The sequence below is a fragment of the Puma concolor genome, chromosome C1 (genome assembly GCF_028749965.1).
Source record: "Puma concolor isolate L17-30 chromosome C1, mPumCon1.1.hap2, whole genome shotgun sequence".
In the NCBI taxonomy this organism is placed as follows: domain Eukaryota; kingdom Metazoa; phylum Chordata; class Mammalia; order Carnivora; family Felidae; genus Puma; species Puma concolor.
Window position 1 is genome coordinate 12,152,524 of NC_141674.1, and position 16,387 is coordinate 12,168,910.

The 16,387-nt window shown below is 49.0% G+C and overlaps 1 protein-coding gene across 1 annotated transcript in view; it reads right to left on the reverse strand.

Moving 5' to 3' along the window:
• Positions 1 to 375: 375 nt before the first annotated feature.
• The window catches only part of SDHB (succinate dehydrogenase complex iron sulfur subunit B), a 30,984-nt gene continuing 14,972 nt past the window's right edge, over positions 376 to 16,387 (reverse strand). The window contains exons 3-8 of the mRNA XM_025934909.2: positions 10,012 to 10,097; positions 7,388 to 7,524; positions 6,645 to 6,761; positions 5,439 to 5,540; positions 4,086 to 4,208; positions 376 to 597 (exon numbers count right to left, since the gene is read on the reverse strand). Coding sequence (XP_025790694.1) covers positions 520 to 597; positions 4,086 to 4,208; positions 5,439 to 5,540; positions 6,645 to 6,761; positions 7,388 to 7,524; positions 10,012 to 10,097 — 643 coding nt within the window. The 3' untranslated portion in view covers positions 376 to 519. The remainder of the gene's footprint in view (positions 598 to 4,085; positions 4,209 to 5,438; positions 5,541 to 6,644; positions 6,762 to 7,387; positions 7,525 to 10,011; positions 10,098 to 16,387) is intronic.

The window sequence follows — 16,387 nt, forward strand, 5'->3', positions numbered from 1 at the left end:
GCTGGAGGCGTCTAACTGACTTAGCAAGACGCGGCTCGAAGTAATTCTGATACTGAAAGCTGCAGGACCCGGGAGGCTGTAGGACAAGAGCTCCCATCAGTGAACGGGCACATTCCCTCCTGCAGGCAGCAGGGGTGAGGTGGGCAGGGTCACAACCCCCCCCCCCCACATGGGCAGACCAAGAGGCCAGGAGGAGGAGGAGGAGGAAGCTGCCCGAGGGCGTCCCATGGGGGAAGGGCAAAGGGAACAAGTCCCAGGCCCAGCAGGCCTGTCCACCGGGACCCTGCCCTACCCCCAGGGGCTCAGTTCCAGGGTTGGGCCCTTCCTTCTGGCACCCGTGCATCCCTCTTCAGCAAGTAAAAGGAACAGGCGTGCTTTTTTGTTAATAAAGTAGAATAACATTTATTTATTTCTTAGAATCTTTATTATACATGCTGTATTCATGGAAAATCAAGACCTCAAATTGGATATAAAGTATGTCCAGCTGGGCCGGTTAAGTCGCGGTTAGTGCGGGAACAGTTACACTGACGCTTTCTTCCCCTTATAGGTGGCCATCATTTTCTTGATTTCAGCAATAGCTTTGCCTGGATTCAGCCCCTTGAGAGAAGAAAAGAGAATCAGTACCAAAGGGTACGTGAGACTGAATGAAGAACCCAGGGCCTGGGGCGAAACCCCCTCAAGCGGGGCCGGGGTCAAAGCAAGGCGATGCGAATCTCATCCTTTCAAAGCCAGGGGCTGGGGCTCAGGGCTCTCCGGTGTCCACCTGCAGACACCTCACAGCGGCCGGACGGCTCCGGTGACCCCTCCCGCCCCCCTGCGCAGACCCACGGGGGCCGTGTGCTTGAGACGCACGCACGTCCAGGAGAGGGCAGCTCTTCCACGGCCACGGCCGGCGTCCCAACCAGCCGGCAGCGCTCAGTCTCTTACACGTTCCCGTGGACACACAAGAGCCTTCACGGGTGCCGGGAAGGAAGGGCCCTCCCTCGGGACCCTTCCCAAGCTCCCGTGGCAGCCTGACTGGCCAGTAACCCTGATCCCGCAGGAGGCACCATGACGAGCCCAGTGAGCGCCGGCCGCCTCAGCAAGGACACAAGGACGCAGCCGAGGTGAGAAGAGAGCCCCGTCTTTCTAGAAGCACAACTCTACCCTTGAAATGACAGTGTGGGTCGCATGGGCCCTGAGCAGGAAGTGGAAGTTTGCCACCTCTAACACCCATGGACTGGGCGGTGGGGGGGGGGGGGAGTGGCGCTGCCCTCTCAGGGGCCTGAATCTGTACGCACACGCAGCTCCAACAAGCGTGCAGAGGAAACTGAGGGAGTGAAGAAGGAGGTGGCACTTTTTAAAAAGTTTACTTATGTATTTTGAGGGGGGAGAGAAGCAGAGAGAAAGGGAGAGAGGGAGGAAGGGGGAAGGAGAGGGAGGGTGAGGGACAGAGAGAGGGGGAGAGAGGAGTAGAGAGGGAGAGAGAATTCCAAGCAGACTCTGTGACACGGGGCTCGAACTCACGAGCCATGAGATTGTGACCTGAGTCTGGTGGACGCTTAACCCAGGCTCCCAGGAGGTGTCACTTTTTTTTTTTATTTTATTTTTTTAATTTTATTTTTTACTTTTTAAAATTTACATCCAAATTAGTTAGCATATAGTGCAACAATGATTTCAGGAGTAGCTTCCTTAGTGCCCCTTCCCCATTTAGCCCATCCCCCCTCCTACAAGCCCTCCAGTAACCCTGTTTGTTCTCCATATTTAAGTCTCTTATGTTTTGTCCCCCTTCCTGTTTTTATATTATTTTTGTTCCCCTTTCCTTATGTTCATCTGTTTTGTCTCTTAAAGTCCTCATATGAGTGAAGTCATAGGATTTTTGTCTTTCTCTGACTAATTTCACTTAACATAATAGCCTCCAGTTCCATCCACGTAGTTGCAAATGGCAAGATTCCATTCTTTTTGATTGCCGAGTAATACTCCATTGCATATATATACACCACATTTTCTTTATCCATTCATCCATCGATGGACATTTGGGGTCCTTCCATGCTTTGGCTATTGTTGATAGTGCTGCTATAAACATGGGGGTGCACGTGTCCCTTCGAAACAGCACACCTGTATCCTGTGGATCAATGCCTAGCAGTGCCATTGCTGGGTCGTAGGGCAGTTCTGTTTTCAGTTTTTTGAGGAACCTCCATGCTGTTTTCCAGAGTGGCTGCACCAACTTGCATTCCCACCAACAATGCAAAAGAGATCCTCTTTCCAGGAGGTGGCACCTTTTAACAACTTTCTCACTGATGCCAAGCACCCAGCTCTGCCTGAGATCAAGCCTGTCCGGCCAGCTGGCCCTGCCCAGATGCTCCGCCCTGGCCTGACCCCAGCACTCCCCTCTCCATACTGGACTCCGCGGGGCCTCATGCCCCCGATCTTGGGCTATGGAGCCGGTGCTGTCCGCCCTGCAGTCCCCACTCTGGTGGGGCCGAGTAACTATGACGCCTCCCGAGGCCAAGGAGGCTGTCCTGGGAAGCCCTGGAACAGGATGGTCGGAGGAGACCCACGGGCTGCTGTGGAGTGCTGTGATCCGGATGCTCCAGATGATGGGATTTCTTTTAAGCCATCTCCCTCTCCTCACTCATGGTGTCATCTATCCTCGTGACTGCCTGGCCCCATCCGCTGAGAACCTTTTGTATGTTCGACCCTACTGCCAATAAAGCACTTCCATAGTGTGGGGGGTGGCGGTGGGGGAGGGGGGGAAATGTGTGGAAAGAAAGAAAAGAGAAAAAGAGAAAGAAAAAAAGAGATCTTCAGAAGGAAAGAAAAGGAGAGAGAACACTCTTCCAAGGCTGCTATGGAACGATCTCAAAAATAAATTAAGGGGTAAAGGCAGTGACTGGGACTGAACAGGCCCTGTATGCATCTGGTACAGCGTGCAATCTCTGGAAAGGCACACGAGAGGCGGGGAGCATAGGCTGCGTTGGGGAGGTGGAGGGGGTGATGGGATGAGGGATGAGCGTCCACGGTGCCCCTGCCCGCCTCCGCTTACCACAGGACTAGTGGGTCAGCACACACGAGCCCACCTGATCTGGGGCAGCAGGAAGAGACTAGTCTGGGAGGCAGGGGGCCTGCTTTTCTGGCCTGCCCCGACAGTGACGTTGGCAAGTCGCTGCCCTCCCTACTCCTGCCCGGGCTCGGCTTCCCCGTCTGTAAAAGGGTCCCTTCCAGTTCAAACAATCTGGGCCTGTGTGTCCTCCCATGGGTCCCAGACAGCCTCCGTTCTTGTCTGCTCCCAGGTGTCATGCAAAGACGCCCGCCAGGGAATGCACCCAGAAGCCAAGTGCCCCCCGGAGCTGCTGTCTCTGAGTCTGGAACAGGCCGGGCACCCGTCTGCGGGCCCATTTCCTGAGCGCTCACTGTGCCAGGAGCTGTTCTGAGCACGTCAGTGGTCTAACTTGCCCCACAAATTAGAGGTCCCGGGGGCAGAGCCTCACCCCCGCCTGGGGGCCCCTACCAGGCCCCACTGCTGATGGACCACGAGAAGCGCCGTGGCAGAGATGGGCACCTGGAAACACGGGTGTCAGGCAAAAAAAGAAGGAAATTACCCACCTGGATGTCCCGTTTAAGCTTGGCTGCCTCCCCCCACCCTTTCTTTAAAGCTGCTGGCTGGTTATCCCAGTTTCCATCTTGCTGCCTGCTCACCCACTCACCCCACTGTCTACAGTCTCTGCTCGAGGGGCGGCCACGCTCTGAGCCGCGTGGCCCGGGCTGCTCCCTGCCCACCGCCTGGACTGAAGGGCAGCCAGCCCACAGCGGGCCATGCGCCTCGGATGTGGCACGGAAACGCAGAGAAGACAGGCGGATGGCCAAAGCTGAAATCAGGGCGAGTCCAGGAAGCAGGAGGACGAGCAGGAAGGGGAGGGAAAGCTAGGTGAGCTCGAGCTGAGACCGAGAAAAGACCCCGAGAACGAACGGGCTGGCTGCGAGAGCATAGCAGACTGTCTGTGCGACGCTGCGAGACGGAGGCATAGGGACACAGAAGGAACCGCACACGCCGCTTCGGACACGTCGGCCCGGAGGCAAGGCGGAGGGCCGCCGGCGCCTCGTACCTTGGGGCAGGTCCTCGTGCAGTTCATGATGGTGTGGCAGCGATACAGGGAGAACGGGTCCTGCAGCTTGGCCAGGCGCTCCTCCGTGAAGTCGTCTCTGGAGTCGATCATCCAGCGATAGGCCTGGGGAACCGGGGGCCGAGGCGCTGAGCTGGCAGCTAAACCCGTCACAGCTCAAAGCCCCAGGCAGGGGTGCAGAAGGGAGGGAGTCTCCCAGTTTAGGGGCCTCGTCTCTGCTCCTTAAGTCCTGCCATCTTTCAAGGCAAGGCCCCCCCCCCCCACTCCTCGGTAACCCCCTTGATTAACAACCCCCCAACTTCTGAGCCACACTGCACCTGGTACCCTGGTGCTTAATTACATGCGAGCAGGCACGGCCCCCTCATCACTTCAAGGCGCTCATTGGCTTCCCGGATGCCCAGCTTCTGAGTCAGGGAACCGCCTTCACAGCACCTACCCACCGTCTCCCGTAGACTGATGACTTAAGATCTCTGTCCAGAGAGGATATTTAATATTTGTTCCACCGACAGACTCCCGTGATTGGTCAGCCCATCTGGGAGCCTGGCATGGGCCGGCTGAAGGCGGTCAACCGCCCGAGCACGGGCTGCTGGCGCAGGGAGGCGGAGGGGGCTCCGTTCCCCAGCACCTCACAGCGATGGTGCGGGTGCCAACGGTGAACGAACGGGCCTCGTCGTTCGATCTTTTATGTGGATGGGAATCAATGCTGCTAAGTGGTCACACCGCATGGAGCTTCCCTTTTCGTGGGAAGATGAGAAATGAGAACTGGTGTTTTTGAGCTGCTCGAGAATCTGAGAAAAGCACTGGCCAGAAACTTAAAAAGCACAGCTTTATGGGAAGGAACAAAGGCAGTTTCCCTGCAGTGAGTACACATGCAGCGATGTGCCCAGCAAGGCCGTGCTGCCTCCTCTCCAAGCAACCCCTAAACCCAGGACTCCAGGTTCTCATCAGCCTGGAAACAAGTTCCAAACTTACAGCTGGGAGGCTCAGTCAAATTTCTCTCTCCGGCCTGCACGTCCAAACTCCCTGGGGAGGGAGATGGGGGGCTGCCTGACAGATGTGGTCTGGGGAAAGCGGGCACGTGGGGAAGCAAGAGACAGCTGCACAGGGAATGCGTTTTAACACTGCAGGGCGTGCGTTGCCTCGGGGTGACCCTCACCACACAGAAACGAGGTATCTTGCAGAAGATGTACTGAAACCACGCGAAGTGCAGGCACCCCATTGCCCTGCCTGTGACGGACGCCCGTTGGCATCCTGGTTGCCAACAAGCCACCGTCCTCTTGGACTTCTGGATGCCTCAGTTTCAACTTCTCTTAGAGCAACGAAGGAGCACCTTACCTGCATAAGGACTGCAGGTCCCAGGTATTTGTCTCCGTTCCACCAGTAGCTGGGGCAGCTGGTGCTGCAGCAGGCACAGAGAATACACTCATACAGCCCGTCCTGTGCGGAGGGAAAGGGCGGTCAGGGGCCCAAGGCCGAAGAGACTCGGGTTTCTAGCTGACTGAATGTGATGTTGGCGGTCGGCACGTGAACAAAGCGACTATTTGCGTGTGAGTTTTCTTGGCAAAATCCTAGGGGTGGCTTGTACGGATGTATCAGATTTGTAAAAAGAGATCTTGGAACCAAAATGTAAACATTTGCTGGATTAGAACCCAGAGTTCTGAAGGCCAAGTACAATGTACTTATCCTTTAATACACCACCTCTGTTACCTAAAAGCAAACAAACCCCCCAAAAAAGCAGAACAAAGAAAAGCAACCAGGGAAACCTGGGTGGCTCAGTTGGTTAAATGTCCGACTTTGGCTCAGGTCATGATCTCAAGGTTCATGAGTTCGAGCCCTGCGTCGGGCTCTGTGCTGACCAGCTCTGAGCCTGCTTGGGATTCTGTCTCCCTCCCTCTCTCCCTCCATGTCCCTCCCCAGCTCGTGCTTTCTCTCTCAAAAATAAATAAATAAACATTAAAAAAAACAAAACAAAAACACGTCACAGCCTGGATACTGGAACTCAGAGTGACAGGGCTGTCCCCCACCCTGCCCAGCAATCCCTGGACTCTCGGTGTCAGCAAAGCACAGCAAGGTTCTAGTCCCAGTTTTGCCATGAACTCCTTTGCTCCTGTCTGCAAAACAGGTGGTGGAAGCAGGACCACCAACGGCCAGGACGTGTCTGATTTGCCCCCGAGTGTCAAAGAGCCTCTGATGGGGGTGTCAGCTTGGAAAAACCTGGTAATCTGCACACAGGTTTCTTTTGAAAAAGAGAAACATCCTGCAACACGGTAATGACGTGCCCTTCTAGGCAGTGTGGGCCTGCTCCAGACCCCTGGTCCACTGTGGGCCCTTGTGGGTTCACACTGCCCACGTGGTCCCGAGAGGATGGCAGTCCAGCCCTTGGACAGATGCTCTTGCAGTTTCCTTCCAGAACACACTAAATAAACGGTCTGCACGATCCCATGCTGCCACTCCCCACCCCATCCCCCCAAGCCACACTTCCTGGCAAGCATCTTGGCAACAAGATTCCTCAAAGCAAGACAATAAATGGGGACTAATGACCAGTTTCTCACGATCTTCTATGGACTGCAGGTACTGCTGCTTGCCTTCCTGGGATTCATCCTTCTTCTTCAAATAAGGCTCAATGGATTTGTACTGAGCATAGAAGTTGCTCAAGTCCTGAGGTTAAGAGGCAGAAGGAAAAAAGGGTCAGATTTCACCACCACTCCTTAGCTTTCTTATTCACCCCATTTCGTGGACAATCCCTACTTCCCCCCGATCCTACAGAAGTCTGACTCACTTCGGCGTGGATCTGTGCAAAGACTACAGAAGGAGAAATGGTCAGCATTAATCGTGGCTCGGAAATCTCTCCTTCACCCACTCAGGAAGCCTTCCAATCCCATAGCCCCTCCAGTGAAGGTGGTCAAACACGGGGAGGCAGAAATTAAAGTCCAACGCATAACCAGTGTTGCCTTCCCCACTGGGATTTTCCACATGAATTCTTTGTAGTTATGGCCAAATTCTTGATTCTGGGACTGTTCCAACTCTACAGTCTTGTGCCCAGTTATTCCCAAACAATCCTCACCAAATGAGCTGCTGGAGAATCTTCTAGGTGGGTTTATCTTCCACCATTCAAATTCCTTAACTCAGGGAAAAAGCCTGCCCTAAAGAACTGATAACGTATCTTTCTCTCTCTCTCACACACACCTCTTCCCCTCTCCCCTGAAGATAAAAAAGGGGGAGGGATGGGGGGGGATAGGAGACAGAAGGGGGGATGGGAGGGAGGGAGGGAGGCAGAAACTCACGGGAACAAGATCCTTTATCACATACATATGTGGAAGAGGGTAGATTTTGGAGACTTTGCTGAGGTTGGTGTCAATCCTGCGGGTGCAAGCCAGAGTGTTGCCTCCGTTGATGTTCATCGCGCAAGAGCCACAGATGCCTGATAGAGAGAATGCATTTAACACCTCCTCCCCCAGGCTCAGGCAGTCCAGCTTCAAACTCTCTTTTCTGGAATGTTGTTCCTCTACCATCAGAGGCAGCACTGACACAGAATCCACCCGGGGCAGAAGGTGATGCTGTTTTCCCTCTCCTCCATCTTTCTGCCTGGAATGCAGATCTAACGGCCGCAGTTCCAAAAGCCATTTTGGGACCACGAGGCAACCTTGAGGCTGGAATCGACACGCCACAGATGGCGCTGGAAGACAGAAGGGGCCTGGGGCACTGGTGGCATCACAGAGTGCCCACATCAGTCCTAGCTCCATGATTCATGTATTTTTTTGGGGGGGGGGGGGAGTTTTTTTTTTTTTTAAAGTCCCTGTTATTTGAACTCAAACTCCAACAGACAGAAACCAAAAGCAAAATATCATCTTCTGGTTTAGGCCTGGGTGTGGATCACCCACGTAGAACTCTTACTCTGTTTTCACCAAAACTAGCAGCATAGCGGCTCTGGGGATATGAAACCCACGTAAACTGGCTGAGCACTGACCTTCCAAGGAGAAGAATGAACTAACTGAAACCAAAGCACAGCAAAAATAAGGTGCTGACGCAGGACCCTGAAAATGAGACTTCTCTTTGCCTGGACTCACGTCCCGTGTATGGAAATTTCCTAGGTATTTCAGAGTTTAAAGATGACTATGCAATATGAATCCACTTCTCTGAAGCTGTCTTTTGAAGATCAGGCCAGAGAAATGTGATTACTTGTGAGATGTGCCCTGGGTTATCACTTTAGTGAGACCACTCCCTTCTGTGAATCTTAATAAGCGTGTCTTAAGCAAATACTCCTATAGTTCCCCAGGGGACTGAATGTCGTCAATATATTTATGTAAGCCTGGCATCCCAGCAGAGAAATATGCTTTTGTAAGCGATGGCATACAATTTAAAAAATAAATCTGGGGTGCCTGGTTGGCTCAGACGGTGAGGTATCCAACTGTCGGCTCAGGTCATGATCTCACAGCTTGTGAGTTCAAGCCCCGCGTTGGGTTCTGTGCTGACAGCTCAGAGCCTGGAGCCACTTATGCTCTCTCTCAAAAATAAACAAATTTTCTTCTTCTCTGAAAAAGGCTCCCCTAGAAATTCTCTTACCAACAAGGGAAGAGAAAGGAGTGGTAATTAATATCATTCTGCTTCGTAGTTTTTAGTCCAGATGGGCCACAGCTTATATTCTTGGCTCTGAAAAAGTCTTACGGGGAAAGGTTACTGAAAAGCATCTATATTTCCTGTGTTGCCAGGACTTCCATGGGGAAGGTTGGTGTTTAATTACAGCAGAATGTTCCCTGAACAGCAGGACTCAGCCAAACTATGGTAATATCTGTCAGCATTTGGTACACTAAATCCCATCCTGTAAGATTAGATGAAATCAAAGCAGATGTCTTAGAAGCAGGACTGAATGACCTGAAATGTACAGCAGAACGAAGATTAAAAAGTGATGGGCCAACATCTATAGTGACTTTTCCTTTTAGGAAAGGTTATTTTAGGAAGAAGATTCAGTCACTTGTTTTGGCCCATACTACCCTCTGTTTCGTTTTGTCAGGTTTTCCAAGCCTGGCCAGCAGAGTGTACCGCCTGAGTGCAGTTCTGGAATCTGAGAAATCTGGCGGACTCCTGGCTCCCCAACTATCTGTGTGTTTTTCTGGAAGTCCCTTAACCTCCCCGGACCTCAGCGTAAACACTAATAGGGCTGGTCTATTCCGCGTAAAGTGAACAGAACAGAGCCGGGCACACAGACCGTGCTCCACGGCCATCGGGACCAGTCAGCCCTCGTAGCATCCCTCTGTGACTTTTGTGATTGGTACTCAAAATGTACCACTAGAAGATTATTTAGGGGTTTTCTTAAAATCAACTCATGTTTACTTAGATTTATATTAAAAAACTTTACCACTGTTACACTGTTATCAGTAATTATATTTTTCTAACGTATCATATAAACACACGGCTATTAAAGTAAAACACGCGGGTCTGAATACTGCTGGAAATCAGCTCCTGCGACACCGGCTGCACACTGTGGGAAACTCTGTTCCCACCCAGAATGTTCCTATTAAGCAGCTGCTCTGAGCACGCGTAATGCTGGGAGCTGGGGGTGGGGGCACACCCGTACCCCCCTGCCCCCCTGCCCCCCGGCCAAGCAGCTTGGCAGGGGAGCAGAAGTGGCCGGCTAGCAGACCCAAGCTGGTCCCTGAGGGTGTGACAGCTCACGGGGACCGCCGGATGCAGTGACCACGTGACATAAAGCTCCTGACGGGAAGAAAATTCAGAAACCAGAGCTTGTACCACAGTTCGAAATTTTGACACATTTACCCAAGAAAAGGAAGTGCGACGCACAGCAAGGTCACCCGGCAGACGGCCAGCTGTTCGGGTAGCTGTCTCAGTCGTGGCCGGCCCGGGCACCAAGCATAAGGGTCTAAAGCCTAATAAGGAAGGAGATGCTTACCTTCTCTGCATGATCGTCGGAAAGTCAAAGTCGAATCAATTTCATTCTTAATCTTGATTAAAGCATCCAACACCATAGGACCACATCTGACCAAAAACAACAAGACACCCCAGTCGTACTGATGCGAAGTCCAATGTACCTATACTTCGTTATTATCGTATGATCTGACACGTCTGTGTATGTTAGCTGCTCTTACCCTTTTGGCTTTCTGAGGTCACACTCAGGAATTTTTCCATCGTTCTATTTTTGTGTATTCGTACACATTGTAAGTCCTGCAGAGTCACGCTGCGTATACATTTCTAGGGAAAGGAAAGCTGAAGGAGCAGAGAGAGAGCCCCCTTACTCCAAAGCACTGCGAGTGCCCATGCGTGAGGGGGCAGTGGGGTGAGAGGAAGGGCAGTAGCACAGGGCTTGGAACTTGGGGCGCAGGCCTGGTGTCTGAGAACCTGGTCAGAACCCTGGCTTGGCCACTTGCTAGGTTCTTGGCAAACCGCTTCATCAGCTTCCCACCTACGAAGCACAGGCAGCCCCTACATCTCACGGGGCCGCTGCAGGTGAATTAACACACAGGACAGTCAAACAGAGCGCCTGCCACATTCGCTCAGTGTAACTGTGACCATCATCATGCAGAGGCTGCAGTTGTATGAACGGTTCACTCTCCCTGAGCCTGTTTCCCTATTTGTCAAATGGAACCAAAACTTAAAATTGCAGGATTATTACAAAGATGAAATAAAAGCATGTGACTTTCATAGTATCTGGCACAGTCACATGCTCAACAAACCTATTTCCTGGTTGTCACGCCCATGCCTCCCAGTCCTGCTCTATGCATGGGATTTTAAAAAATATGCCCCCGCCCCAATATCCTTTAGCATTATCCAGATTTCTTTTTTTTCTACTTTATTGAGATATAATTGCCATATGACATGCAAATTTAAGGTGCACAGCATGATAGCGTAGCACATAATTTAATATACGTATATACTGGGGCGTGCGGGTGGCTCAGGCAGTTAAGCGTCGGACTCTTGATTTCAGCTCGGGTCATGATCTCATGGTTTGTGAGTTTGAGCCCTGCGTCGGGCTCTGTGCCGACAGCACAGAGCTTGCTCGAGATTCTCTCTCTCTACCTGCCCCCCCTCAAAATAAATAAACTTAAAAAAAAAAAGCGCCCCTATGTACATATGGTGAAATGATCACCACAACAAGATTAGTTAACAGGGCTGCATTATCTGTATTTCTATCAGCAATATGCAAGTACCCTTTCCACCCTATCTTTGCTAACACTGGGAACTACCCTTTAAAAACCTGTGCTATTTTGAGAATGGAGAAGTATTATTGTTTTAATCTGAGATCTTTGAGTATTTCAGTGGTTGAGTATCTGTCATAAAGCCATTGATTTTTCTTCACGCTCCAGCTGCTTATTGGAAGTGTGCTGTGCCAGGTTCCATGCTGGCTGCTGGACATACACCAGGGAACAGATGAAAACTCCTGCCCGCGCGGCACCTTCATTCTAGTCGACTATGCTACAGACTTGGTCCACCCTTGTTCTTTGCCTCTTTGTTTAGGAGATCTTGGGAATTGTTTTTAAAGGAAAAATCTTTTTTAAAGCTCCAAAACTCATCATTCCCAGTACTTCACTTCTGACACTCCTGGTCACCAGGCGTGTGGTTTCCGGAACCGAGCAATCCTGCAACCCCAGCTGGGTGTCCCCACAGTGTAACTCAAGCTGGCCCCACCGCCACTGGCCGGTGACAGCATCAGATCCCACAGTTGAAGGGCTTGGTCCCAGCCCCCACCCCCACCGTCCTCGGACACCCGCTGCCCGCTGCAAGCTCGGGCTGTCCCCTGGAAGACTGGCTGCGGATCAGAGATTCTCATGATCCCCTCCCTTGGGTTTGACAGTTGCTAGAGCAGCTTACAGAACTTAGATAAACAGGTAATTCACTAGGTTCTGATTTAGTAGAATGGCCAAGTGGAAGAGGTGCACAGGGCAAGGTGCCCAGGAAGGGGAGCAGAGCTTCCATGCCCTCTCCCTGCACCTGCACGAGTTCAAGCACCCAGACTCTCTGAACCCCACAATTCGGGTCCTTTCATGGAGGCTTCAGTGCACAGGCATGATTGATTACATGGTGCTGCCGGTCAGTGGTTTGACCTCTAACCTCTCTTCCCTCCCAGGTCAAGGGGTAGGGCAGAGGGTTCCAACAGTCTAAACACAGGGTTGGTTCCCTAGTAATCAGCCCCCACCCCAACCTGTGGTTATCTAGACTTCTAGAAACCACCTCATTAGAGTAAACTCAGGTGGCTGAAAGGGGCTTGTCATGAATAAAAACTACAAGCCCATTTCACCTTCAGTATTTATCCGGAGCTATTTCAGGAACTGGGAACAAAACCAAAACTATTATAACAAAAGATGACCCTATAGCTCTTATCACTTTGGATCACAAGGGTTTTAGGAGCCAGAAACCCTGGAAAAGACCAAATTTATACCACCAATCTATTCTATCAGTGGCGAATCCTGCCCCTCCCTCACCTCCAGCCCATAACCAGCAATTGGCTATTTGACTTCTAATTTTGGTAATGGAACTTTTAAACCACACAGATTTAAATGCTTACATGTTACAGTTGACCACCCTTTCCCCTTATGATACTATCACTATTTTTAATGTATGTATGTATTTATAAAATTTTATTTTTTAATAATCTCTATACCCAATATGGGGCTTGAACTCATAATCCCAAGATCAAGAGTCACACGCTCCTCTGCCTGAGCCAGCCAGCGCCCCAGTACTATCAATTTTAAATCTAAAAAGATTAAACCCCTTCCTGACGTTTCAAGACTAGAATTTTCCTCTAGATTTTACATTAAAAAAAAAAATGTGTATTTATTTTTGAGAGCGAGAGAGAGAGAGAGAGAGCAAGCGCGTGCGCGCGAGCAGGGGAGGGGCTCGAATTTATGAACTGTGAGATCATGACCTGAGCTGAGGTTGGAAGCTTAACCGAGCCACCCAGGCACCCCATGCATTTTAAAATTATTCCCTCCCAAATTACAAAAACTGCTAGTCAATTGCCCCAAATCACTGACTGACTAAACCTTCTTTTGCTTCTGATTTGTGGTACCTCCTTCTGGTATTCTGTAACAGAATTTCACTGAAGTAGAGTTTATTTTGCAACTTAAAAAAATTCAAATGATCTGTCTATTCTTGTCCTGGCATGTTTTAAATGGCAGCAATCCTCTTTATTTTTACAAAAATTTCAAATATCAAGTTAAAAAGCCAAAGCCCTCCCTTCAAGTGATCTCTCCTGCTAAATTTCATAATAGCTAGGGACTGTTAAAGAGTTTGGTATATTTTTCTCACACCTAAAAAAAGCAATATATATAATAACACCTTGCTTTTTTCATTCAACATCTCCAATAAAGGACAGTAATCACCTGTTTTCCTACGGAAGGACCCTTAGCTTGCTTAAATCCTTCTCTATTATATACAATGATGCAAATAACATTTTTACATAGAAATCAAGATTTTTTTGGCTATTCTGTGTCTCTTACATTTCCATATACATTTTAGGATCTGCTTGTCAATTTCTACAAAAATGACTGGTGGGCTTTTGACAGTAATTGTGTTGAATCTGTAAACCAATTTAGGGGCGCAGCGCCACCTTAAAAATATCGTTTTCCAGGGGCGCCTGGTTGGCTCAGTTGGAGGAGTGTGTGACTCAGTCTTGTGAGTTTGAGCCCCACGTTGGGCGTAGACTACTTAAAAAAATTGTTTTCCAGCCCTTAAACATGGGATGTCTTTCCATTTATCTAAGTGTTTAATTTCTTTCCTTGTTTTCTTCCCCCCCATTTGAGAGTGAACAGGGCAAAGAGAGAGAGTGAATTTTTTTTTTTTTTTAATTTTTTTTAACATTTATTTATTTTTGAGACAGAGAGAGAGAGAGCATGAACAGGGGAGGGTCAGAGAAAGAGGGAGACACAGAATCTGAAACAGGCTCCAGGCTCTGAGCTGTCAGCACAGAGCCCGATGCAGGGCTTGAACCCACGGACTGCGAGATCATGACCTGAGCCAAAGTCGGCCGCTTAACCGACTGAGCCACCCAGGCGCCCCAGGGAGAGAGTGAATCTTAAGCAGGCTCCACACTCAGTGTGTTGCCCAATGTGGGGCTTGATCCCTTGACCTGGGGATCATGACTGGAGCCATAATCAAGAACTGGGACACTTGGGGCACCCAGGGTGGCTCAGTCGGTTAAGCATCTGACCCTTGATTTTTAGTTCAGGTCATGATCTCACAGCCTGAGTTGGAGCCCTGCAATGGGCTCTGCACTGACAGTGAGGAGCCTGCTTGGGATTCTTGCTCTTTCTGCCCCTCCCCCACTTGCATTCTCTTTCTCTAATAAGGGTTAAAAAAAAAAAAAAGGGTCGGATGCTCAACAGACTGCACCAGCCAGTTGCCCCTAGGTTTTTAATTTCTTGTCACCGATGTTTTATAGTTCTCAGCGTACAAGTCTTGCATTTCTTTTGCTAAGCTGGATCCTCAGTATCTTATTCTTTTTCATGTTATTGTAAATGGAACCATTTTCTTATTTAAGGACTGTTCACGACTAGTTTATAGAAATACAACTGATTTTTATATACTGATCTTATATCCTTGCTGAACTAGTTTATTAGATCTAATAGTTTCTTGGTGTGGATTTGTTAAGATTTTCTATATACAAGGTCATGTCATCTATGAAGAGTTTCCTTCTTCCTTGTCAATTTGCTCTATTTTCTCTTGCCAAATTTCCCTGGTTAGACCCTCCAATAAAATTCTATAATGGCTGATGCTAGTAAAACAAACAAACAAAAAAACCCTTTTTGCATGACCTTGTACCATGCAACCTTGCTAAATTTACTTATGTCCTTGTAGTTTTGTAGATTCCCTGGAATTTTCTTTTTTTTTTTTTTTTTGGTAGATTCCCTCAAATTTTCTATGTAAGCAATGATGTTATTTGTGACTGGTGACAGTTTTATTTCCTCCCTTCCAAATTTCATGCCCTTTATTTTTAACTTGCCCTTAATGCACTTGTTCAAATGTCATGTAGAACACTCAACAGAAGCGGAGTGGACACTCTTGCTATGTTCCTTATGGGCAGAGCACTAACTATTTCACAGCGAGCTGTCGATTTTCCATAGATGCTCTTTATCTAGTCGAGGAATCTCCCCCTCTTTTTTCAAGTGTGCAGACTTCTGGTTTTTCTTCTTTATCTTGTTACTAGGGTGAATGACACGGACTGATTTTCCAATTTTCTTAAACGTTTACTTATTTTGATGGAGAGGTGGGGGTGGGAGTGGGAACTGTGAGCAGGGAGGGGCAGAGAGGAGAGAATCTCAAACAGGCTCCACACCCAGCTCGGACCCTGAAGGCTGGTGTGGACTCCATTTCACAAACAGTGAGATCATGACCTGAGCTGAAATCAAGAGTTGGATACTTAACCAACTGAGCCACCCAGGCACCCATGATTTTCCAATGTTAAAACTACTCTGCACCCCTGGAACAAGCCCAAACTTGGTTATTAAGGCATTATCCTTTTCTTATAGATGGTTAGATTTGATCTGATGAAATCTTGAGAATTTTTGTGTCTATGTTCATGAAAGATACCAATCTATATCCTTCCTTTTTGTAATGAGACGTCTCCATTAGATTTTGGAATCAGGTTTTGATGGCCTCCTAAAATGAACTGGGAAGTGATTATTCCTTGTTTATTTTCTGAAAGGATGTAACAGGCATTAGGAGTTTTCTTAAATGTTTCATGATTCATCAGTGAAGCCACCTGGGCCTGGAGTTTTCTTCATGAAAAGGTTTTTGACAACGCATCTCATATCTATAGTGAATACAGAACTATTCGTATTTTCTTTTTATTTGAGAGAGAGACAGGGAGAGAGCGTGCACATGAGAAGGGGAGAGGGACAGAAGGAGAGAGAATCTTAAGCACACTCCACACTCAGCACGGAGCCCAACATGGGGCTTGATCCCAGGACACTGGGATCATGACCTGAGTCAAAATCAAGAGTCAGATGCTCAACCGAGCTATCCAGGTGCCCCCTGTTACTGTGTTCTATTTGAATTCCATTGTGGTCACAGAATACACTCTAGAAGATCCTAATTTTTTGGAATTTACTGAGATTTGTTTTATGGCCCAGCATCACAGTGAATGTTCCCTGCACACTTGATAAGAACATGTATTTTACAACTGTTTGGTGTGGTGTCTCAAAAACATTAATTAGATCAAGATGACTGATAATGTTCAGATGATCTGTCTTTAGTTAAAAAAAATTTATTTTTAAATTATGTAAAGATTCTTAAGGTTTATTTATTTTGAGAGAGAGAGAGAGAGAGAGAGC